The sequence below is a fragment of the Schistocerca nitens genome, chromosome 6 (genome assembly GCF_023898315.1).
Source record: "Schistocerca nitens isolate TAMUIC-IGC-003100 chromosome 6, iqSchNite1.1, whole genome shotgun sequence".
In the NCBI taxonomy this organism is placed as follows: Eukaryota; Metazoa; Arthropoda; class Insecta; order Orthoptera; family Acrididae; genus Schistocerca; species Schistocerca nitens.
This window is the reverse complement of record NC_064619.1, coordinates 201,064,435-201,091,678: the sequence shown is the minus strand read 5'-3', so window position 1 is coordinate 201,091,678 and position 27,244 is coordinate 201,064,435. Positions and strand designations below refer to the sequence as shown.

At 37.5% G+C, this 27,244-nt stretch overlaps 1 protein-coding gene across 1 annotated transcript in view; it reads left to right on the top strand.

Annotated features, from left to right (window-relative positions):
- Positions 1-27,244, top strand: part of LOC126263283 (alpha-catulin) — a 417,508-nt gene that overhangs the window by 350,352 nt on the left and 39,912 nt on the right. Inside the window, exon 7 of the mRNA XM_049960368.1 lies at positions 2,444-2,565. Within this exon, the coding sequence (XP_049816325.1) occupies positions 2,444-2,565 (122 nt within the window). The remainder of the gene's footprint in view (positions 1-2,443; positions 2,566-27,244) is intronic.

Sequence of the window (27,244 nt, the reverse complement as noted above, 5' to 3'; positions counted from 1 at the left end):
TTTTCATTTATCTATATGTTCACGTAATGTGAGAATACACTTTAAGACTGGTTTGCAAATAACTAACAGCAAATGCACTAAAAGCAAAACTATGTTGTTTGTTATTATTTTGTTATGCAATTTTAAATGCAGACAAAACATATATTACTATTCATATTTTTAATTTTTATAATATGGATATGTAACTGACATGACCAGTATGACAGGATGTCTAGAGGCTGAATATTGCCAACATATTACATATGTTATCAACAACTGCCATTCTTAAAAATATTTAAAGAATGAATATTCACAAGAAATGCTTAATAAATTAAACCTGATGTATAATATAAAACTGGATGTGATGCTAGCATTGTATTGACTCATAGGAAGGTTCAATAAAAAATAGCATCTTATATTATTGTTCCCGGCACTAATTGCATCAGAGCAATTTTAGAGTTGATTGTGTACAGATGCATGAAGTGGTTTGAAATATGAAACAATGTAAATGATGAAACTTCCTGGCAGATTAAAACTGTGTGCCCGACCGAGACTCGAACTCGGGACCTTTGCCTTTCGTGGGCAAGTGCTCTACCAACTGAACTACCGAAGCACGACTCACGCCCGGTACTCACAGCTTTACTTCTGCCAGTATCTCGTCTCCTACCTTCCAAACTTTACAGAAGTTCTCCTGCGAACCATGCAGAACTAGCACTCCTGAAAGAAAGGATATTGCGGAGACATGGCTTAGCCACAGCCTGGGGGATGTTTCCAGAATGAGATTTTCACTCTGCAGCGGAGTGTGCGCTGATATGAAACTTCCTGGCAGATTAAAACTGTGTGCCCGACCGAGACTCAAACTCGGGACCTTTGCCTTTCGTGGGCAAGTGCTCTACCAACTGAATTACCGAAGCACGACTCACGCCCGGTACTCACAGCTTTACTTCTGCCAGTATCTCGTCTCCTACCTTCCAAACTTTACAGGAGCTCTCCTGTGAACCTTGCAGAACTAGCACTCCTGAAAGAAAGGATACTGCGGAGACATGGCTTAGCCACAGCCTGGGGGATGTTTCCAGAATGAGATTTTCACTCTGCAGCGGAGTTTGCGCTGATATGAAACTTCCTGGTAGATTAAAACTGTGTGCCCGACCGAGACTCGAACTCGGGACCTTTGCCTTTCGCGGGCAGATGCTCTACCATCTGAGCTACCGAAGCACGTCTCACACCCGATACTCAAAGGTCCCGAGTTCGAGTCTCGGTCGGGCACACAGTTTTAATCTGCCAAGAAGTTTCATATCAGCACACACTCTGCTGCAAAGTGAAAATCTCATTCTGGAATGTAAATGATCTTTAGCTGTGTGTGTTATTCTTGTGTTTTGAATTTGTGAATGTGAATGTGGATCAGGTCGACACAATTGTCAATAAAGTCACATTTTTTTGTGTAATGAGAACTATTTGCTTCTTTCACAATGTTGTGAAGAAAAAGAACAGTTTTCTATTTGCTATATCAAGGGAGGAGCATTACACCATGCAGTGCAGTGCATCCGAATGCCCTACAAATCTAGATATTGCATGATTCAGCCAGCTGACCAAATGTAGACCCACAATGAGGTCCCTTTCAAACTCTGTCAGGCACTGATAATAATTCTGTCTGACATGAGTACTTGACAGCTCCATGTCTTTCACAGTGACCATTCAGCATCCAAAGCTGTTCACACCCCTTGTATACTCTACTAGGTGTGGTAATAATACTAAACACAGAGAACACAAATGCTCTCTGGTGACCATTCTACCTGTCACAGAGAATTGCAGCTCTTAATAATTTAAATACCCATTGATGTTGTGTATGTGTACAAAGCTACATTAACATCTGACCATGTCTTTTGGATGCTTCACATTTTTGTTGGGCAGTATATTTGTTCATGCAATGAAGTTACAGTGTATCGGTGCTGTTTATTAAAAAGACATATCATATACTTCAGTTGGTGATTCTGGGTGTCTTACATTATACTGCTCATAGGGATAGCCCAGCCCATTACTTTCACCAGTTGGATGGAAGTTGCAGACATCATTTGCAGGGGATACCCATGCTATGAAATTCATCTGATTGAATGCAGCAACCAAATCATTTGATGCAATGGAGAAACACTCTGCTGCTAGGCTAGCATATTGCAGTCATTGTGTACTGTTTTTTTCATATTGTAAGTTCATTGTAAGAAAATAAAGCAGAAATTATATTTTATTACCAGCAAATAAAATAGGAGGCAGCATTAATTAATTAACTAATCAATAATTCATTCATTCAGTGCCAGCATTTTGTACACCTAACCATAAGATAGAACCCTCAACGATGTGGAATTAGTTAATTGTGCTTGGTCATCTAGTATTCAACACATTTTAGCATCCACAACTTACTCTCATCCAGCTGTTCTGTTGTATTCTGAGATGATGATGTTGTCCACAGTGTTTGCAGATATGTGGCAGGCTTTAGCATCGGATGTCCAGACTGTTTCAAAAGAAATTGTGGAGCAGTGCCAGGGGCGACAATCTGGAAAACAGGTGTACATGTCCTTACCAAGACCAGGGGTGAGTCTTATTACTTCAGTTGATTACTTTAGATTAGAAATGCGTGGCTTTGTGCTGTGTAACAGACTCTGTAGTTACAGCAAGAGATATTCTGATGGTGTCATTTAGTATTATTCCATGCAGTTTTCTTTTACCTTTCATATTATTTCACTCTAACTCTCCTTCTCATCACATATTTTTACCTTATACTTGTCAGACTATTCTTGACTGTGTTAATGCTATTGCATATATCCATCCCAGTGTCTTCTTAACCATTACCAGTCTGTATCATTATCTTATTGGAAGCATGAAACTGTCTAATGTGTTGACACCAGTGTAGAATACTCTCTTCATTAACATGTGCATTTTTATTTATCACTTAAATAAGTATGACACTGTGTGCTAGTATTCTGCCATGATCAGATGCTTATATGTACATAATATAATATTAAACATTAGCAAGTCATCAATTTTGTTGACTGCAGTCCTTTTGCTCTTTGTAATGCTTAGTCTATTTGAACTTATAATGTTTCCCCCTGATCATAACTAACATAGTGTGTAAATAATAAAATGAATTAGTGCTTGCTTGGGTAACTACATGAATTCAAATAATATATTTACATGTGGTACAAGTACATTAGCTTCTTCTGACAAATGGGACACATGCATCCCTCTCCCCACTGCAAAATTTCAGAAATGTTTACAATGGGGTGGCTTCATTTGTCTAAAGATTCTTAAAAGGCGGTGAGATATTGGTAAACAACTGTTAATTCATCAACAACAAAAAATACTAATAGCCTACAAATAAATTCATATTGTTGCATTAGGTATGCTTGTGAGTTAATCAGTTAGAAATGAGTACTTCAAAAATAATTCTGGGCATCTATTTACTGTTTTATTGCTTATAATTTTTCAGTCATGTATTGTACAATAAAATGTAAATAAGTTCATAATAAAACTCAATTTTACCATCTTTGTGGATTGTTTTGATATTATTGTTAGTATCAGTGAAATGATGGCATGTATGCTTGGTATGAGTAGCAATTGGTTATTTAATGTGTGTGTTTGTCATTCAGCTGTTGCCATGTTCTGTATGACATGCAGGGAAATCTCATCCAGTCAGACTTAAATAAATAGTTTTATATGCAATGCAAAATGTTTCTTATATGCATGAGGTTTGCATCCATCTATTTACCCCAAGTCTTTCTCACAACTCATTTCATGTGATTAATGAAAGATGCTCACAACCTCAGAATTCGATATGTGACAAAATAAGTAAATAAAGAAATTTAGTATTCCTGGCAGTTAACATATGCAGCTAAAGTTAATTTTTAATTTTTGGGTTCAAATAAATACTGTCAACATTCAGGGTATATCCATTAATAAAAGGTATGTAGCCGGTTTGATAGCAAAAGTTGAAAGAACTTTGCTACTACTTATATCACATAGTTCTAAAAAAATGTTAAATAAGAAGCTATGTCGCAAGCAAGTAAATTATAAAATTTCTTGGAAAACTATGCTTGGACTATGTTAGTTCTTGATATAATAAATTATTTTATTTATTAGATTCATGTAATGACCACCAGTAACTTATCACTAGTTAAACAACCTAAGAAACTAAACTACTGAACAACTGAAATAAACGTAGAAGCACTCGCAGTCAAGATGATCCGGAGTAAAGTGTTTAAATTGAAGTAATAATTACATTGAAGGAAATAAAATGTTAAAAATGAAATTGAACACAACAATTAACTACAATTTCACTCCAAAATTTTCATAGATATAACAGTGTAGTAAACATAATACAAGTTTGGATAAATCATGTCAGCTGCCTGATTTCTATCTTAAGACTATGATGTACATGATTGTTCTTCAGGGTCATTGTTTTACATTTTTCTGTAATATTAATTTAAAGTTCAATTACTATTTGTCTTTCACTGGTCATAAAATGTGTGGAAATCATCACAAATGTGCTACTGTTCATTAAAAGTGTGATCTCATAAAGGTAGTATGCATCACGTGTAAAATTGGCTTCAAGTGTACTACATGCTTAACCCTCTGCACTCTGTAATGCAGACACAGGGTGTTTCTATGTGCTCTTATTTAAATCATTGCTGCCTGGGCGGTGAGTGCACCACAGAGAATTGCGCGAGTCCCTTTGTGGAAACAATGCAGTCACCGACCAACAATAATGGTATATATTAAAACAAAAATTGCACTTTCATTCCAATATATTTATGTAAGCATTCAATACAAGACTTTTCATTGTATATTTTTTGAAGCTCTTCGGGGTAGATTGTTTCCATCATCACTTCACTTGAAATGGTGACAAATGAGTCACTTCCATTGTCAAAATCATTATTATCAAAATCATTGTCACACTCATTTTCACATAGAATTCCCTCTAAAAGCTCTACAGTCTCTTCCTCAGAAAGGAAGATGCATGAGTAACTAGCCATTTTGCTCCTACTAACTTAAATGTACAAATTACCATCAAGTTAACACAGGATTCCCTAGATACAAGTATTATGCAGCATTGATGCCCAGTACACTCAGATTCGAGATCGGGGCATATGAGAGCTACAAGAAATTATGTAGTATGAGGTTCAACATAGGAGTGGAAAACAAAATTCGCTCTATCGAGCACCACTCACTGTTGGAGTGGAAAGGGTTAAATATGTCAATGTTAGCATTTCAGCCCAACCTCTCAAAGTAGGTTGGAGTAAATCCGTCAACAGTCTGAAAAATTACACAGCAGGAGCCGTATTCAGAAACTGCACGTGAATTTTGGTTGTTTGTGAGAATATCATGTCGTGCCCTGTGTAAGATGTGTAACATTTACCAACATGTTCTAGAATTCGACAACAATGGGATGGTGGCCTATCAAATCACTGTTTATTGTTCTGTGATATTGATACTTTGCTTTGGATGGGCTCCCGTGACTGGTGGGCTTAGGAGGGTGATATCTGCTGCATTTAGGATCTCAAAGGTCCCACACAACTAGCACACAAAAGGAATGATGTGTTGTTCACTTAACTGTGAAGCATCATACAGCAAAATCTCTTATCTGGGGAGATCAGCGTATCACTGTTGTGAGAGATTGTGACAAACATTGTCCTGAACATACCAGTGGCTATTGCACATTCAATCAGATGAAATCAGCAATAACTTTGTGGCAATATAGATTAATTTCCTTTCCACTCCCGATATGCGTAAGTTTTAGTTTCTCTATTTTTTAATGTAGAAAAGAGCATAACAATTTCAAATAATGATGTATAATGACCACAGTGGATGAGGTACCGATACCAGGTGGCTAATACACCAGTGGATATTTTTTGAATTGCAATAATAGTATGGAACCAGAAAGCTACTATTATAGATGCTGTTTTGCTGTGTATAACAGTATGCCTATTTCAACTCTTTGGCCATTCTCAGGTTATCAGCATGCAAATACATTTTGTTAACAGTTGCAAAATTATAAGTAATAACAATTTTGTTTAATTGTATGGTGTTGCTTACATCTGTATTCCATTGTGACACTGTCACTGTCTTATAATCTTACTGCTGCATAAGGAATGATAATTGCACCCAAATTTTACTTGCTAATCATTTGATTTACTTATGATTGCTGTTCTTGGAAAATATCAGCTTAGGTCTTCTATCGATGGTATACAGGCTGAATCACCTAAAAATTGCACCACAGATATTGCAGAAATGGAGCGCACTGTTGATGTGCGATTTTCACAGAATGGTTTTATATTCAGGGGCTTGTATTGTTAGCCAATAAACAGCATGTAATAATTCTTAGTGTACTTTTTCTTCAAACATATGTTTTTTTTAAATGGAACAGTGCCTATTGACATTGACAAACTAAAAGTAGGGTACATCAGAATGTCAGTGGTGTCTGTTGCAGGATCCTAGTGTGATTCATTTATGAAATATTGTATTTTGAAAAATCTCCACGCCAGCACTTGTGTGTGCCATTCAACCTGCATAGTTGTAAAGTATGATGATGATAAGTTTGCTTACGTGTTTCTAGAACTCAGGCCGGCCGCGGTGGTCTCGCGGTTCTAGGCGCGCAGTCCGGAACCGTGCGACTGCTACGGTCGCAGGTTCGAATCCTGCCTCGGGCATGGATGTGTGTGATGTCCTTAGGTTAGTTAGGTTTAAGTAGTTCTAAGTTCTAGGGGACTAATGACCACAGCAGTTGAGTCCCATAGTGCTCAGAGCCATTTGAGCCTAGAACTCATTGCAACTTGCTGGGCAATCTGTGTGGCAGTCCAAGCAGTAGATTGTGAGTGGACAATGGGATTTACCAATGCAGAAAAAGCTGACATGCTCATGGTTTATGGAAAGCGTATGAAGAATGAAGTTCGGTCTTGTACGGTGTGTGCGGCAAGATATCTCAATAGATGTCAACCATTGTGGCAATTTTTTTATCAACCTCTGCACCCAGTTACACGAAAGTGATAGTGTAACACCTAGATAACATAACAGGAGGAAACAAGTGATGACAGAAGAGGAGAAAAGTAATGTTCTTGCTGCTGTTGCAGGTGATCTGCACATTAGCTCCCGTGCAATCACACAAGGAAGTGGCATGATTCAGGCAAGTGTCGTATGAGTTCTCCATCAACATAGGGTCCATCTTTATCCCATCTCTCTCCATCAAGAACTGTGTCGAATATATTATGAGAATTGTGTTAACTTCGGTACATGGGCATCAACACAGAATACTCAAGATATATCATCTATCTTGTTTAGAGATGAAGCCACATTTACCAATCATGCCAGGTAAACTGCTGAAACATGCACTATTGGTCTGATGACAATCCCTCAGGTGGAACATCAGTGTCAGTGGAGTATAAATGTGCTGTGTGGGATAGTGAAACATCAGCTCATAGGCCCATTTTTCATAGACAGAACACTGAATGTACACAAGTATGGGAGCCTCCTAAAAGACCATCCTGCATGGATGTTAGAATACATTCATTTGCAGATTAGGAGGAACCTGTGGTATTAACATGATTACTGTCCAGCCCATAGTGCATGAAGTACTACAACATGTCTTCACTAATTGTTTCCAAATCATTGGATTGGATGCGGAGGACCTGTAACTTGGCCAATCTTTACCCCAGATTTGATGCCTGTAGACTTTTTTCTGTGAGGAAAGCTGAGGGAAGCTGTCTACAAGGTCATACCAATTACACCCGATGAGATGCAGCAATGAACATCCCTGCTGAAATGCTAGTATGTGTGCAGCAGTCATTTCATACCAGACTGGAAGTGTGTATTGTCACTGCTGGTGGTCATTTTGAGCAAAACCTGTGATGGTCAATTGTCTTGTCACTGGTTAGAATCCACATATCTAGTGCATACTCTTATATTGTTTTTTAGTTAGTGCTATCTCAGCTATTGTACAAGTGTCAGCATGGGAATTTTTCAAAATACAATGTCTCATAAACGACTCACACTGGAATCCTGCAACAGACACCACTGACATTCTAATTTATCCTAGTTTTAGTTAGTTAATGTCACTAGGCATTGCTCAATTTAAAAAGATGTATGTTTGCATAAAAAGTACACTTTCTAAGTATTATTATAATCTACTTATTGGCTAACAATAAGAGCCCTGATTACCAATCCATTGTGTGAAAATTGCACATCAATAGCACTCTCCATTTTGGCAATATTTGTGGGGCATGTTTTAGGTGATTCATCCTGTATACTGTTGTGGTTTTGTGAGTAAATCCAACAATGCTGTATGGTTGCAGTTTGTTCATTTATTTGTCTGTGTATCGTAATGGTCTAGGTCATGGGAGTATAATCTTTGCTATGTTTTTGTAACGTATCTTTGTTTTTATTTGTTTTGTGGGTATTTCTTTTGTTACTTTTGTCATTAAGGATCTTAATGTGTTTAGGTTTATTGCAGTTTTCATATTGTTTTCTCACTGTGCTTGAACTGAAGTCATTTTGTTGAGCTACATAAGTAAATATTTCCAACTTTTTTTGTACACGTCTATGTTCTAAAGGTAGATTTATTAGTCTTTTAATCATTGTGTTAAAATGTGTGTTCATATGTTTTCCGGTGGTAAGAGATTGCATTAACATTATTGCCTGACACAGCATGTTTCTGTAGATTTCAAATATGTGCTCATTATTACTATTTTTGATTGTCAGGTCCAAAAAATGTATTTTTTCATTGATATCAGATTGCATTGTGAATTGGAGTTTAGTGTGTAGTTCATTCAGCATTTTATGTAACTGTTGTTAGTCAGTGTTGGATGCATCTGTTATTAGTAGAATGTCATCCGTGAACCAGAAATAGTGTGTGATTTTCATTGTTAGTGGCTTGGTTAGACTGAAGAATTTTAGCTCTAAAGTGTTTAGCAAGACTTCAGCTATGGTTCCTGCTGTGCTATGTCCCATTGCAACACCACCCTCTTGGGTGTATATATCATTGTTAAATTCAAAGTAATATTGTTTTAGTACCAGTTTTAGTAGATTTATGATCACCTGTCTTTCTGTCATAGGTAGCTTCCTACATAGTAATAAGTTTTCTTTCTTGGTTTGGTATCTTTTTGTAGAAATTAGTAATGTTAAAGGACATGAATTTACCATTCTTTGGAATTTTTGTGTCTTTTATTTGATTGGCGAGTGTTCTTGAATTTTTTGTTGTGTATTGTTTGATATATGTGTAATATTTTTTGAGACAGTTGCCCACCTTTTTATTAATCAGATATGTGGGACTATCAATAGAGTTTACTACAAGACATACAGATATTAAATTTTTAAGTATCTTTGGTTGTCCGTGTAGTTGGGGTCTTTTTGGATTCATGTTTATATATGCTCTTTTTTTCAAAATTAGTTACTAGAGTGTCACAGCTTTTTATTACTTTTGTAGTTTCTGCTGTGTAATTGTTTGTGGGGTCTGTATTCAGTTTGGTCAGCAGTCTTTATAACAATAAGGGTGCACAATGCTGCAACAAAAATTTTTGATCACTGATCTGGTGATATAACATTTCTAACAATGGGAGCTACAGATAGGAATATCAACAATATAGTAAAAGACAGATTGCTACTTATCATAAAGAAGACATGCCAAATTGCAGAGAGGCACAATTAAAAGACACTCACATATAGCTTTTGGCCACAGCCTGCGTCAGTAAAAAACACACACACACACACACACAACCCTATGCACACACAACCACTAACTCCAGCATCTCGGTCGGAATGCTGGCCCGATTTGCTGGAGTTGGTGGTTTTGTGTGTGTGTGTGTGTGTGTGTGTGTGTGTGTGTGTGTGTGTGTGGTTTTACTGACAAAGGCTGTGGCTGACAGCTATATGTAAATGTCTTTTAATTGTGCCTGTCTGCAACTTGTGTAGAAGAATTTCTATTACTATAATGATGTGTAAAATGACTCATTCCACATCATTGCAATCTGTCGTGCAACATTATCCCTGGAACATGTAAGTAACTAACAAATGTGGTTTGCTATAAAGAAAGTCCTATACGCCGTTAATATAGTCATTTTTGTTTATTACCAGTAGACTATTATCTTTGTCTAATTCAATTACTATTGCTCTTAGTGTTAATAGAAGTCCGGCGATATTTCATCAGTTGTCCAGTTTTACAGACAAAGTTGTGTACACAATCGAACAAATATGTCTAAACCATAAAAAGAAATTCCACAATCTACCTGGCCACATAGCCAATACAGAAATACACATCTCTGTTCCAGTTCCATATAAGAACAAAAAGTTTAACGAATATTAACTTTAGAAATTATGAACAACTATTACCATATAAAGCACATTGTACAACTAAAACCACATATGAAAGTAATGGAAAACCTAATAGCAACAAGCTATTGACGCAGTCAAATTGTTTATTCACCAACATAACAAAATTAATAGTGCAGGCAGTTCTAACCCAAAATCATACATAACAAACTAGCAAAGAAAGAGTATGCCACACTTAATAACATAACCTACAGGCTGCTTACACACAATGCGGTAGTAATCAAATTTGACGTTGGTAATAATGTAGTGGTAATATACAAAATGACTATATTAACAAACTACAAGAATTTTTTTATAGCAAACCAAATAACCAAAATAAATAGGAACCCAACAGACAAATACACAACAGAAACTACAAAAGAAAAAAAAAAAAGCTGTGACATCCTACTAACTGATTTTGAAAAAAGAGCATAAATAAACATGAATCCAAAAACACCCAAACTACACAGACGACCAAAGATACATAAAAATTTAATACTGATATGTCTTGTAGTAAACTCTGTTGATAGTCTCACATATGTAATTAATAAAAAACTGAATAATTGGCTCAAAAAATATTGCTCAATAACAAACAATTCACAATAGAGGATTCAAGAACACCAGCCAATCAAATGAAAAACATAAAAATTTCACAGAATAGAAAATTTGTGTCCTTCAACATTTATAACATTATTACAAAAACAGCAGTCCAAGAAACAATAACATCATAGAAGAGAACTTAGTACAATATAGGGAGCTACCTATGAATGGAATACATGAGATCATAAATCTACTAAAACAAAATTACTTTGAACTTAACAATGATATTTACACCCAGGAAGATGGTGTTACTGTGGGATGTGGCATATTAGGAACAATAGTTGACTTCTGGCTAAACTGTTTCTAGTTAAAATTCTTCAATCTAACCAACCCCCTAATAACGAAAATCACATTATTTCTGTTATGTGGATGATTGCTGCTAACAGACAGATCTGACATCATATTACAACTGTTACGTAAAATGCTGACTGAACTACAAGCTAAAATCAAATTCACAAGCAAACCAATAACAACACAAACTCTTGCCACCTGAAAACATACAAATATGCATATTTTGACACAATGATTAACAACTAATAAATCTATTTTGATAACATACAGCCATACAAAAGGAATTAGCAATCCTTACTTATGTAGCTCAAAAAAATGACTTCAATCCAAGCATTGAGAGAACACTATACAAAAAACACAATAAATCTAAACACATTAAGATCCATAATGACATAAAATTAAGAAAAGAAATACCCACAAAACAAAAGTTCAAATACATACCACAAACTTACACAGGACATATATCAAATGAACCGAACACATTACTAAAGAAAACAAAAGTTAAGTTCATATACAGAACCGGACACAACCTCAAAGCACTGATCCATTCTGATAAAGCAAAACCACCACTATACACACCAACAGGCATATATAACATCAGTTGTAAAGACTGTGAAAAATTCTGTATAGGACAAACAGGCAGAAACTTTGAAACTAGGTACAGAGAACACACAGGGACCAATGACCTCAGTAGTTTGGCCCGTAGGAATTCACACACATTTGAATATTTTGAACACAAAATTAATAGCAACACAAACTAATCCACATTTTTCAACCACTTAAAAACTTAGGCAGATCACATAACAAACACAAAATTAATGTTGTGGAAGAAACTGAAACCAGTATATCTCACAGACAGACCCTGATAAAATATTAAATGTCAAATGGACCTGAAACATAAAAGTTATATAGGCAACTTAATTGAACTTGTACAGCTGGATTCTAAATAATTCAAACAAAATAAAAACAAAGATGTATACAGTATGAAAACACAGTGAAGATAATACTAGCATGCTACAGATCTTTAAAATATGCAGACAAATAATCAAACTGTAACCATACAGCATCTTTGGATTTGCTGTCAGTCGTAGCTGTCAAAACTACAACACTATATACCATCAATAAAAGACCTAAGCTGACACTTCTCAACAATAGCAGTCACAAGTAAAGTAAATGATTAAGAAATAAAAATAGGCTGCAATTGGAGTTCCTTACACAACAATAAAATTATAAGACAGCGATAATGTCATGATGGAATATGGATGTAAGTACCGACACACAAAGAAACAAAATTGTTATTATTTATAATTTTGCACCTGTTAACAAAGCACATTTGCCTGCAGATAGCCTGAAGATGCCCATAGGGATGAAATAGGCCTATTGCTACTGTATAATCTACAGCAACAAGACATCATCAATTACAGAAGTATTCTGGTTCAGTACTATTACTACAATGTTTTTACAAGACATCTACCACACTGAGGGTCTGAAAGAAAACAAAATAATTTTTTGTGAATATTAGTCACTCACTTGTGAAGTAATAAAAGCAGCACTACCTTTGACCAGAGGAGGGTGCATTTGGTTCAAATGCAAAATCTATATATGTCACATCAGAGTCAAAAGTTGTGCTGAAGTGTGGAAAAAGTGTGCGACAATGTTTAAGAATTTCATTCAAGGTCAATGGATACACATTCATCACTGACTTATGCACAGTTCTATGCGAGTTATTAGGATAGTTAGCATTGACTATCCTGGATCTCACAAACTACTCTCAGAGAACAAGCAGGCCATCCTTTACTTAGAATCCGCACATGAACAAAGTGTAAAATTGATTATTATTAAAAGATGAAAATTTGATTAATGATGCATTACAAGAATTGTCTCAAAAGATTTTGTACTGGCAATGAAATCCTTGAGAATGTTTTGAGACATCTCTCATATGTGACAAAAAAATGACAGACAAGAAAATGGATCGTGAAACACTATATATTCAGAACATTATTTTACAGGTGGTATATTCAGCACAATGTTCAGTATATTCCACTAAAGCCAAAATAATAATTTGTAAAATGAGTGTCACAGTGTAACTGTTTATGTACAAGTGTATGCAGTTAGTTGAAGTTACATTATAATTTTATGAACGTTAATGAAACCCAGTTACTTCATTATAAACGTCTCTGAAATTTGCCAGTGTAACAGTGATTTATTTGTGCCAGTGTGCCAGCAGAGACAAATGAACAGTAAATGTGAGTAAATGATTTTACTTAAAATAAGTATCCAGTCTATCATATTGCACTCATTTTATTCTCTTTTGGCCAGGAATAATTATCACCATCATCACACAAGTGACATATGCTGCATGAACAATATAGCAAGATATAATGTTATGTAATCCAATCATATGGACACCATAGGATGACAACAAAAATGCACTACATCCATTTAATTAGACAAAGAAAAAAATTCTGATTCAAAAACTGTGCACTGCTTTAATTAAATTTATAAGAACATTTAAAGAAGTTGACAATCTCCATTTGTAATGTGTAGAAAATAATATTAAGACATCTTAGGCACTTTGTCAACAGATGTTATTGACAGCTGAAAAGAATATCAAAAGACATAAAAGACTTTTTGGAGATGAGTTGGGCTGCATGTGTTTGTGAGGTACCATATATTTAGATAGTATGAAGACTGGATACTGTGCAGTTTGTGGACTGTATCACTCATGCTGTATCTTGTGTTGGAAGCAGTGGGCATATGAAGGTGTGTTCACTCATCATAAATATTCTGATTACCTAAACTAAACAGATCAAAGAAGAACATCTATACATAGGGTTCTTCAGACCTCCCGTGCAGGTATTTCTTCTCAGAACTGGTGCTACTAATATTTTTCTGGTAAAATGCATTTCAGGCAAACTGTAATTGGAAAATGGAGAAAATGATCTTGACTTCAGAACTGAAAATGGGAACTTGTAAACATTTGTAGTGTTGAAAAGAGCTCTCAACTGCACTTCCTTCTCTATAAAGTTTTGTTTTGGTGATGTCATAAAAATTGTTACTGGAGCCGATGATCCGAACAGTGATCTGAACATCTGTCTGATAATAACTTTTTAACAACAACTCACTTAGGTTTCTTAACTGAAAAAGCAAAATATCACCTCACAAACTTAATTCAAGTAGAACTAAAGACGAATTGGCATTTTCTATGATATTACCAAGCCCTTTGATTGTGCAGGTCTTATAGTCCTACTTGGTGAATTAAAATGGTGTGTCATTAAGGGCCGTCCTGTTGCATAGATGGGGTCTTATCATAAGAATACAAAACAAAGCGTCACAATAACAAATTATATTAATTTCAGAGTGATGATGTGTCGCATGATTTGGTGCTTGATCCTCTCTCATTCTTGGTGTTGGATGTTGGAGGAATCTTCAGAAACTGTAGTGTTTGCTGATGGCACACGTATATAGATAAAGGGCCCAAGAATATCCAGACCATACATGGGCAGGAGAGTAATGGAACAGGCTTCCAACTGGTTTACAGCCAAGAGCTTAACCCTTATAATACAAAAACCTCAGAAATCAATGGGCATGTGCTGGACGAGACTACATGTATGAAATTCTTGAGCACGCAAACGAATAATAAACTGAAGTGGCCCCGGAAGATGGGATCGCTAGCATACTTCACATAATATCAATACATACTGACCTGTAGCATACTTTTCTGGAACAACTGAGCTAAAACTACTTACTGTACATAAGTGTGCTAAAAGAACCAAACATCTTGAAGAAGCTTCTTCAGGGACTTGGGGTTCCTTCCACTTAACATGCTAATATGTACATTCCATTGTGATATTTGTGTTTAATGACAGGAATTAATTTAGGTTGAACTGTATAATTCGCAACATCAATATCTGAAATAAAACAGTTTTCACGCAGACCGTGAATTCCTGCCTAGGGCTGAGAATGGATTTTTATACTCTGGCACAAAAGCCTGTAACAGTAGGTAGTGGACATTATGCAGAAAACTGAAAATAGTGAAATATTAAAAAAACTAAGTAAAAGAATTTCTCATAAACCACACATACTACAATTTACCAGACTATTTTAACTTGAGGATGTACATTTTGCATAACTTTCATATTTCTGTTAGAAAGATCTTTATTTTTGCCTGTATATAGAGAGCTAATAGTGATCTGTATAGAGCTGCATTAATGCTTCTTTTTAAGGTACTAGAAAAAAAAAAGCAACAGCTGGGTAGTATTACAACAGTTGAGAAGTACTAGAGAAGGAGCAGTGGCTTTTTTAAGTACCTATTTTTTCTTCTAATATATATTTGAATCTAATGTAGAAATAATGCTCATAATAATCAGTGTCAGTAGATTAGCACTAGTCATGATTTATTGTTTGTATACTTTACAGAAGTGGCCCACAGCAGTTGCTTCTCACACCAGTTAAATAAAATTTCTGTTTGGGAAAATAGAAGAAAGAGCCTTTGAGATGGTTCAAAAGAAACCTCCTTGTTGGTGTTGGATGTTGGCTTCATGGAGAAAAAGAACTATTAGAATTTCTAAATTTTCCAAATGACATTAATTATAACATAAAGTTCACTGTGAAAAAAGGGAAAGTAGGACTCATTTTCATTGTGGCTGATTCCTAACTGAGACACATCAAGCACCAACATTACCCCCCCCCCCCCTACCCCCCCCCCCCCCCCCCCACATCCTGTATGCTGTCTAGTGGCTGGGATGCAGGCATGTCCTCTCCAGAGGCACTAGTTTTCCACTCTACTGCACACACACCACCCAGCTATCGCCAACACCACCATTGCCCAGAGTGATATCACCCTCACCAGTCGAGTGGCCTCACCACATCGGGGGTGGTTGGCACTTACTGAGTGGTGTCTCACCAATAGTTCCATCATCCACCAATTCTGCTGCTGACTTGTTGGGCTTCTGATGCTGCCAGCCTCGCCAGGTGCCAGTCGCCAGTTGTGTTCGTGTCACCACAGGGTCAATTGCCAGGATCCTGTCGTGCCGTGCCGAGCATCGACAGCCACCAGTCACACCCTAACCACAGCACCGTGCCAGCTCCACCCCAAGTCCAGAAGAGCCTTTTATATTGTAATATCATATGACATGCTATTGTTAACTTTGTGCAATAAACCACTATAGATGTCAGTGGGATCCACTGCCCTTGCCACCGTAAAAGGACACATAAATTTCATTTTTGGATATTAGAGTACTTAAAAAAATGAAACTTTAGGGCACAAAGTCTTGCATAAGCCCACTCTTACGCATAGACACATTGACATAAATTGCATAGTAGAAAAGAGGAATGATTAAAAAGTTTTTGTAGCGAGCTAAAAATATTTGTGAACTACACTATGTGAAAGAAAAGCTCGATCATTTAATGCGTACTTTCAGAAGAAACAGCTACTCTGACAAAGAGATAAACAGGGCACTGCATCCTAAAGGATCTGGAGCACTTATTGGACAAAATCAAATAAAGGGAAGTTTTCTCCCATTTGTATAAGCAGCTAGAGATTGTGTCAACAGAGTAATAAGAAGAGACAGATACTGACATAGTGTTTAGATTAAAGGTGCATGGACATTTGAACAATTTACATGATATACACCTCTCACTTTCCTTAGTGGCAATATATAAAGTCTCTTGCATATGTGTCAAGTTACAGAGGAACTACAAAGAAGCATAAACACCTGGCTTAAGGAACACTAGAGCAATTGTCATCTGGGAAACACAGATAAATTGGAAGATGATGCATTGGGAAAATGGAATTACCAAATTTCTTTCTCTGATACTGTGATTTTATCGAGATCAAATCACTATGCTAAGATGCACAAAGGGGCCATAAAAATTCAAATGCACGTAAATAACTTTAACAGAAAAGGAGGAGGACTGAAATTAGACAAGTGACAAATAAAGAAAAAGTGATAAGGAAAATGGTAAAGGAAGTGATTAAGTGATAAATTAATCAAGCAGCACCAACTCTCTTGCACTACAAGCACCATAACATATCCAAAAGAACAGACACCATGCAGCATCCACATGTGTGATACATTATATGTAAATTGAAGGTGGAGAGGGGGGGAAAGGAAAGGAAAGGGAGGGGATCACTGCTGTCAACTGCAGTGGGACGTTACATGGATTCAGTGGCGATAAGTGAAAATGTGTACCGGACCGGGATTCGTACCTGGAATCTCCCATTTATGGGGCAAGTGCGTAAACCACTGCACCATACAAGACGCAGTATTATCACAACTGTGCAGACTATCTCGGCATGCCTCACAGCTGATCCCATCGAGCACCACCTATCTGCATTCCTAGTCCATTTCCTCCATGCATGCTACACTGAGATTCCCACAGGAGGTCAGACATACTTGTGCTTCTGCTCTGAAGAAGGTGGATCCATTGCCCAGCTATAAGAATCAGTTATATAAATGAATGCTTGGTGTCTGTTTTTTTTTTTTTTTAATGTGTCTGAAAGAACAGACACCATGCAACTCCACAGCTGTGATACATTACATGTAAATTGAAGGTGGAGAGGGGGAGAAAAGTAAGGAAAGGGAGGGTATCACTGCTGTCATGTTACATGAAATCCCTTTCCTTTCCTCCCCCCCCCCCCCCCCCCCTTTTTCAATTTACACCACAACATATGTTGGTATGACTCTGCTGTTGTAGGCAGCAGTCTGATGATGTGATGACCTGACCATTGCACAGGTACATATAAACAATTTGTTTTGCTGAGATTTTTTAAAATTTGAAACTGTTATCTGAGCTTTTGGAGATGAAACATTAGGCTCAGAAATATGCCTTGTACCATGGCCTAATGCCCATGAAACAAAATTCGCGAAAGTCTTTCTATTACTTGTTACAAATCTATATGCTCCTGTGATGTATCTAGTTCCCTAATTTGTCGCTTATTGAATATAGAGGTATGAAGTTAAAAATCAAGTGATTTACCAGATTCAGGCCTTCTATCTGTTTAGCAAAAGGGAAGGTACAACACACTGCCACACCAAATTTGTGCATATTTCCTCAAATTATATTTTATCATATCTACACTACCCTTTTATGCGTATTTCATATGCTATAGTTTTCCTTGAAGAATGCTGATGCGAGTTTTGATTTCTGCAGTGTTATTTGCTGACAGTAACTGATTTTGGATGCTTAATGTTCATTCCTTTGTCAAAGAGTGTCTGTGTTAACTTTTATCAATCCTTGTTAAAAGTTGCTGCTGCCGTGGAAAGTTTCATCTCTTTTTTGCTGACTTGATACTGTAGCTTCTTTTACTCTGTCCACTAAGAACCATTTTACAATATGTAGTATTTGTTTTATATAAATACTACAGTAAATGTTTAATATTCAGTTAAATGAGCTGTAGTTGTATGTATTATTCATAATTTAGCAGATGACAGTTATTAAAAATGCCATAATTATGAGGGCTATCAAAAAGTTTCCATTTGTAGTCCATACAGTCCAGAATTGGTATGCAATCAGGCAAAATCCCCATGAGCATTGAGCCAATCAGCCCACTGAAACACCAGGTTGAAGATACCTGTTTTGGAAAACACCATGTAGTGCTGAGTAAAGAAATCTGTAAGTGCCTGATGCATGTCCTCGTCCGATAGGAATCATATTTTCAAGGCCTTTTTTAAGGGACTGAAGGCATGATAATCATGTGAGGCGTGAACAGGACTATAGGGCAGGTGCTCAAGTATCTCACACTCGAGTTGGTTTAACGTCTGCATTATGACATTTGCGATACAGGGACATGTATTTTCATGAATCAGCAGCGTCCCTTGGTGCACCATTCCATGATGGTGGTTTTCAAGAGACATACTTTTCATCCTCTGATGGCAGAGGTTGAAAATACTGCTTCAGTTGTAAATTTCTTTATTTTCACACGACCTGTTTCGGATTGTACTGGAAATAGCAAAAGCCGGTAGATAATTTTCACATGCCGCAACACACATAAAAACAAACAAAAAATTTGCTAAAAAGTTTTATAAACTTTTAACAAACATTTCAAAACCATTGGTCGGGCTAGGTGCTGTGAAACCAATGTCAATGCGAAAGTGGAACCAGACAGTACTAAGGACAACTGCCTGGGTAGGGAAATATACAAATGATATCACGACACTTGTACTGTGTTGTGGTCCCTGAGCATTGTTTGTACCAGGTACGGTGTGCTGCCTGTGACCACAGAACAGGGAGTAGTGGATGCGAAAGTGGAGGCAAATTGGTAAACCAAAGTGGCAAAAGTGCTGCCATCTATTGACGGAGAGAAGAATGTGGGGCCGCTAGCCCAGCCGTTCACAATATGAATTTAGTGGTTTACATTTAAAATGAAGCAAAACAAAAAAATTACATAAAAAATACATGAAATACGTTAAAATTGCATTATGCGTAGTAAAGAAGCGTATTGAACAGGTCGGTACAGAACTGTGGTAAAAATGAGTGGCAGATGTGATATAAAATTATTATATAAACTATAAAGAGCAATGAAACTTTCCTTTTACATGAGTGGCTAACAGGTTTTAAATTTAGTGGGGATATATAAGTGGCAACGAGGAACAACGTCTCACAGTCACCAGTTAAAAGATCATACACATGTGCCACTCCTATTTACAAGCTCATTACTGATCAACAAGGAAGGGAGTGAAACCTTACAGTCTATACTGTCAGAAAGTAATATGCCAATTAATAGCTAGCAGCAATAGCCCTAAAAGGTCACATTAAAAGTGGGGTCAATTTAAAACTGGTGGATGTCTACTGGTGTTCGCCCTTCAGCAGCCAAGAAAAGAATAACAGCCCATTGATCCTGTTTGGATGCATTTGGCAATAATGTAGTCATAATTCACAATTCTGCATTTGCCATATGCACATCAGAAAGACACGAATACCATACTAATACGTTGCCTACATGTCGGTGCTTATATACCCACACGAGAGTCATGCTACTTTACATATATGCTGCAGAAACACCCTTAAACAGAAATTTGTGATCACCTCTTGTAATACTGCCATTTTATTACAAATTTTAAATGTTAGCAATGTTATTGATATTTGTAAACAAGAAATGTAGCTTTAAATTATTTTTGTAGACACCATTGGAAAAAGTAAAATTGTGCAACATTAAAAATGCAGTGAATGACAAAAAGGATGAAATGTTAACCACAGATTGTTGAAGAACAAGTAGGTTGTGATGGAGGAAAAAGAAGCTGCTTTGATGGCACTTAGATCCTAACTGCAGTGCATGTAGGAGATGAATTAGGAGAGGAGTATATCTTCACATCTAAAGCCTTCTAGAGCAACAGCATGTACACATTTTTTAGTGTTTATGATATATATTATGTGCAAAAACATAATTTGACATCGTTGTTTCCTGGAATATTTTAATTCACAGTAGCATCTTTCCAAGAGACAGGGCAGGGGACACTTTGTACAGGTGCACATCAAATTTATCTTTTTTCTTTCATTGCCCAGCCAAGTAATGCAGATAGTTGGTAACAGATTTTGTCTTTTTGTGGTAGAAAGCCACCCTGTTCTCCACAAACACAGCCTTTTCATTCTGCATTGTTATTGGAACACTGGATGAATTTCATTTTGTTGGTTTGTCTTCCATATGGCTTCTCCCTCTGTCAAGCTTCATCACCCGCTAATCTATATGTGATGGAGATGTGCACTGATAATTGTCAAGTTGCACACCATATCAAAAGCATATCAAAATTCTTTGCTTGCAGCATGCAAAGACAATTAGGAAAGACACTGAAATATTGTGATGAAAAATGGGATTTTCAAAATGGCTGCACACCAGGAAGTATATATTCTACTGTGTTCATCAGTTTGACAGTAGTCAGAATAAAACCAATGCTTTGACTATACCCTTTCCTGTTACATAACAGTCATCTCACTGGGGGAATTCCCTATCTAGTGATGTATTACATAACATGCCAGACATATCCTGACTGTGTTTTCCTCTTTATTTCTTTTACTTACCATTTATAGATATTTCTTTTATTTCATCATAAATGTGTTATATCATTCTTTTTTTGATCAGTTGTTGAGATTATTTGAAATTTATTTTGTGTTGTAAGTACTCTGTAATGTATAGTTATTCAAAAAGATGGATCCAAGTTGATTAATTTTTATTTCATGAAATGTAAATTGGATGTGAATAATCTTCAGTCCTTTGGAATCAAGAGGATCTAAAGTTTTTGTTTCTTACTGCTAGAGTGCTGACAGTTGTGTTAATGATCACTAGAGTGCTTCTGCTAACAGACAGCCAGTTCACAGCAGTTGTGAGTAAGATGACTACCAAGCAGCATAATGTTTTCTGCATTCTTGAATTCAGAAGTGAGTCAACAGTTTCAACACTTTGAACCACCAACTAGGAACACTTTAAACCATTTGTTTAAGCAATTTCAACATATGGGATGTTTCTACAAAGTACGAAGTGCAAGATGACTGCATGTTTTAGATGAGGACATGAGACAAATTGAAGAAAGTGTCTTGGATAGTGCAGATAAGTCCATCAATAGAGCTAGTAGAGAATCAAGAAAACCTCAACCAATTCTATGATGAATTTTTAGATCCATTTTGCTGTACAAAATGTACATTGTACAATTGGTGCAAGCTCTTTATCAAAAATTGTAATGAAAAGTGTATTGAATTTTGTGGTGACATGGTAAGAAACATTTCTCCTGTGCATAAATTTTAGTGCTAAATTTATTTGTCATGCTATTGAAAAGCTGAATAGATCCCCATGTTTACATATGGGATTCACAAAATGCCTGTGAAACATAGCAACATGATACTGACTTGATGAAGCTAAATGTGTGTTATGTGTCATCATAAAACAAAGTTAATGATTGAAAATTAAAGCTGTGATAATGCTAGAATCATTCAAAGAAAGTTTGTGCCCTAATCATGTAGTACTTCAATATACTGAGCATAAACAGAGACATCAGTGGATTCATTGCAGGACATACAGGCAGACAGTCTTGTGAAGTTCTTTTGAACACGTGGTCTGAAAACTGTCTTGACCAGCTAGTTCGGCCGCCCACACACAATGGAAATATCTTAGACCTTGTAGCCACAAATTGGCAGGACCTTAACGATGGCATCAATATATAGATAGTGATTAATGACTGTGGTGTTGTCATAGTCACTGTGGTTACAAAAGTTGATAAATCAGTGGAGAAGGCTAGGAGAGTGCTTCTGCTAGAAAGAGCACATAAGCAGTTGTTAGCATCTCACTTAGACAATGAAGTGACATAATTTAGTTCTGTAATGATGAACATACAGGAATTATGGGCAAAGTTTAAACAGATTGTAAATCATGCTCTGGAGAAGTATGTGACTATTAAGTGAATAATGCATGGAAAAGACCCACTGTGGTTTAACAATAAAATCCAGAAAATGCCAAGAAAGCATATTTACAAGCATTCCTAGTGCACAAAAATGTTAAAAGATTTGAAAACAAATAAGTTGCCAGCTCCATATGGAATCCCAGTTTTGTTTTACAGAGAGTACTCTATGACATTGGCCCCTCACTTAAGTTGCGTGTGAATCTCTTGTCCAGTACAGAGTGCCAAATGACTAGTAAAAAGCGCAGGTGAATCCTGTATATAAGAGGGGTAATAGAAGGAACCTGCAAAATTGCAGAGCAATGTCCTTAACATTAATTTACTGCATAATTATTGGACTTATCTGTCAGAGACAAGGGTATCATCAGGAATGCCCCAGAAAAGTGTGATAGAATTGCTGTTATTTTCTATAACATAAATGGTCAGGCACATAGGGTTGGTAGTTATCTGCTGTGGTTTGCTGTTGATGTTGTGGTGAAGTTCTTTTGCCGGCCGCAGTGGTCTAGCGGTTCTAGGCGCTCAGTCCGGAGCCGCGCGACTGCTACGGTAGCAGGTTCGAATCCTGCCTCGGGCATGGATGTGTGTGATATCCTTAGGTTAGTTAGGTTTAAGTAGTTCTAAGTTCTAGGAGACTGATGACCATAGATGTTAAGTCCCATAGTGCTCAGAGCCATTTGAACCATTTTTGAAGTTCTTTTGAGGATTGTGATTGCAAAGGAAAATGGTTGTCTTTGGCTTATCTGTAAAGGAGACCGCATACAGGAGACTACTGCGACCTATTCCTGAGTTCTGCTTGAGTGTTTTGGATCTGTACCAGGTTGGATTAAAGAAAGACATTGAAGCAGTTGAGGGCAGCTAGATTTGTTACTGGTAAGTTTGAACGACACACAAGTGTTGCAGAGATACTTCAGGAATATGAGGGCTATGTCGAAAGGTTTTAGCAGCCCGTAAACCATAAGGCGGAGGACAATGGGGTTGTTTTCATTCAAAAGAGCGATGTTTTTCGACCTTGGGACACGCGTGCGCAGCCCCTGGCTAGCGGTGATCCCCCACAGCGCGGTAAGAAAGCACAGGCAGTGCTGAGTCAGAGACAGTGCATGATGGAACTGTCGCACTGCGACTTTCGCGCCATGATTTTTTACGATTATAAAAAGGGTTTAAGTGCTGAAGAATGCCATTCTTCTTAACTGCGTGTTTTTGGTGAAGCTTCCCCTTCTAGGGCCACAGTTGGAAATTGGTTTCACAAGTTTTCGAGGGGTCAGCAGTCAATTGAAGATGAACCTCGTCCCGGTCAGCCAGGAACAGCTGTGACTCCTGGAAACATTGATGCTGTGAGGAAAATGATTAAAGAAGATCCACATCTTACATTTTTTTGACATTGAAGGGACCCTAAATATTGGATCAACAGCAGCACAGACCATCATTCATAGTCACTTAGGCCTTACTAAGAGATGTGCCCGTCAGATGCCACATTCCCTGACAGAAAGCCAAAAGGAGGCGACAGTGGACTGGTGTCGTTTCATGCTCGAAAAATTCAATGGAGGGAAGTCCCAAGACACCTACAATATTGTCACAGGTGATGAAATGTGGGTCTACCATTATGACCCTGAAAAGAAGAGACAGTCTTCTGTGTGGTGCTTTCCAGGGGAGGAACCACCCTCAAAAGTTCGACAAAGTTGGAGCTCTGGAACAAAGATGGTGGCAACTTTTTTTCACAAAGATCGGGCATCTCACCTCTGTGACCTTGGACACATGTACAGTCAATGCTGAATGGTACGTGAATGATTGTCTCCCAAAAGTCATCGCCACATGGAAGTCACAGCATCCCAAAGTCCAAGAGTGGGCACCTTCTGCTGCATCACGACAATGCATCTGCGCACAGGGCTGCTAGAATGATGGACTTTCTGGAGAAGGAAAAAGTGCGAGTGTTACCCCATCCCCCCTATTCACCTGACCTGGCCCCCTGTGACTTCTTTCTGTTCCCTAAGACTGAGGAAAAAATTCAAGGGCAGCGGTTTTCATCAGATGAAGAGGCCATTGCAGCGTACGAGAGTGCACTAAGTGACATCTCCAAAGAAGCTTGGACTGACACATTTTCTAAGTGGTTTCAGAGAATGGAAAAATGTATGCATGCTAATGGAGAGTATTTTGAAAAGTTGTAAACATTTTTTTGCAAATAATTTTTTTCACACATTCTGCTAAAAACTTTCAGCATAGCCCTTGTACAAATGGGAATCCTAGACAGCTTTTTTCCCTCACTTTATTTGCAAGTGAGACAGGAATGCAAATTAGTAGTAGTTCAGGATACCCTCTGCCATGCACTACATTGGTTTGCAGAGTATATATGTAGAAGTTGCATGGGGGAAAAAAGGACCTGGCAGTTACCTTATGACTACTGAGTTCTCTCGATTTCATGCCATGTGACTTTTTCTTTTGGGGATTTATTTTAAAAAGGCAGTTTGTGTCCCACATCTACCAACAATTTTGGTCAGCTTGTGGAATCAAATCACAGCTGTGGGGAACTTGGTGACGTAAAAGGTGATTCTTCACATCAGGTGAGCTTGGCTACCACTTGGATGTTTGCTGTGCAGCAAGAGGGAGACACATCAAGCATTAAAACATGTCTCCAGAATTACTTTTACTCAGCAACAAAGTTTGCATGTTTTGAATCTTTCTGGCTGATCAAAACAGTACCAGACAAGAACTTGAACCTGGGGCCTTTACCTTACATGAGCAAGTGCTCTACCATCTGAGCTACTCAAACATGACTCGTGACCCACCCTCACAGCTTTATTTCTGTCAGTATCCCATCTCATGCCTTCCAATCTTCACAGATTTTCTCCTGCATACGTGCAATCACAGCTGTGGGGAACTGGGTGACGTAAAAGGTGATTCTTCACATCAGGTGAGCTTGGCTACCACTTGGATGTTTGCTGTGCAGCAAGAGGGAGACACATCAAGCATTAAAACATGTCTCCAGAATTACTTTTACTCAGCAACAAAGTTTGCATGTTTTGAATCTTTCTGGCTGATCAAAACAGTGCCAGACAAGAACTTTAACCTGGGGCCTTTACCTTACATGAGCAAGTGCTCTACCATCTGAGCTACTCAAACATGACTCGTGACCCACCCTCACAGCTTTATTTCTGTCAGTATCCCATCTCATGCCTTCCAATCTTCACAGATTTTCTCCTGCATACGTGCAGGACTGGTACTCCTGGGAGAAAGAATGTTGTGGAGACCTGACTCAGTCACAGCCTGAGGAGATGGTTTCCAGAATGAATTCTCACTCTGCAGCAGATTGTGAACTGATCTGAAACATCCTGGAAGGTTAAAACTGTGTGCTGGATCAGAACTCCATCCTAGGGCCTATGCCTTATGTGGGCAAAACTTCTACTGACTGAGCTGTCCAAACATGAGTCACAAGGTACCCTCACAGCTTTACTTCCACCAGCACCTCATCTTGTATCATTCAGACTTCATGGAAGTTCTCCTGTGTAACTTGTGGAACTAGCACCCCTGGAAGAAAGGATATTGCAGAGAGGAGATACTAGCAAACCCAAAGTTATGGGGTCAAGTCATGAGTCGTGCTTGGATAGCTCACTTGGTAGAACACATAACTGTATCAGGCAAAGATCCCATGTTCAAGTCCCAATTTGGTACACAGTGCTTATCTGATAGGGAGTTTGAAATCAGCACACACTCCACTGCAGGATGAAAATTCACTCTGGAAACAATCACCCAGGCTGTGGGTGAGTTGTAACTCCACAGTATCGTTTCTTCCAGGAGTGCTAGTCCCACATCTTATGGAGACAAACTTCTGCGAAATTTGGAAAGTAAGAGATAAGGTACTGCTTGAAGTAAAGCTATGAGGGCAAGTTGTGAGTCGTGATTGGATAGCTCAGTCAGTAGAGCACTTACCCATGTAAGACAAAGATCCCAGTTTCAAGTCCCAGTCTGGCACACAGTTTCAATCTGCCAGGAAGCTTCAAATTTGTGACTTGTGCTTGTAATTTATGTTTTATAAAATATTTAAATTGGGTCCGGTTTTTTTTAATAACCCTGCATATTTTGAAATCATCAGTCTAGTTAGAATTATCTCTTTTATCATGTGTGTGAAGAGAGAAGGATGTCTTGTGTAAGTGGCCAAAATTCACTTTATCTGTGTTACTTCATGTACATGTTACATTCATTTATTAGTGGTGCTCTTGATATCAGATTATACAGAAGAGCAGCTGCCCATTGAGGATCATTACCACTTTATAAAATTGTAAATTTGTTGTATGTGTGTTCTCAGATCGGTAATTTGAGAGGAATTGTTCACTAACAAGCAATAAATCATTCTCCTTAGAGAATTTACTAACTTTCAGCATCACCTGAGGTAACTTTCTTCACAACAATATTGCTATGCCTTGTCATACTTTCAACTGACATGCAGCATAGAGACTACTATAATTTAAGTATCTTAGGCTTTCATTGTTGACTAAAAAGTTTAGTCTGATTCTTCTATTCAGACAACAGCAAATAGTAATTCAGTCATTGACACCTTCCCATGTATCAGCAGATACGGCAGTTTAACAGATTTATTTGCAACTGCACATACTGTAATTTGGTATGCTGAATGTCTGCACAATGCA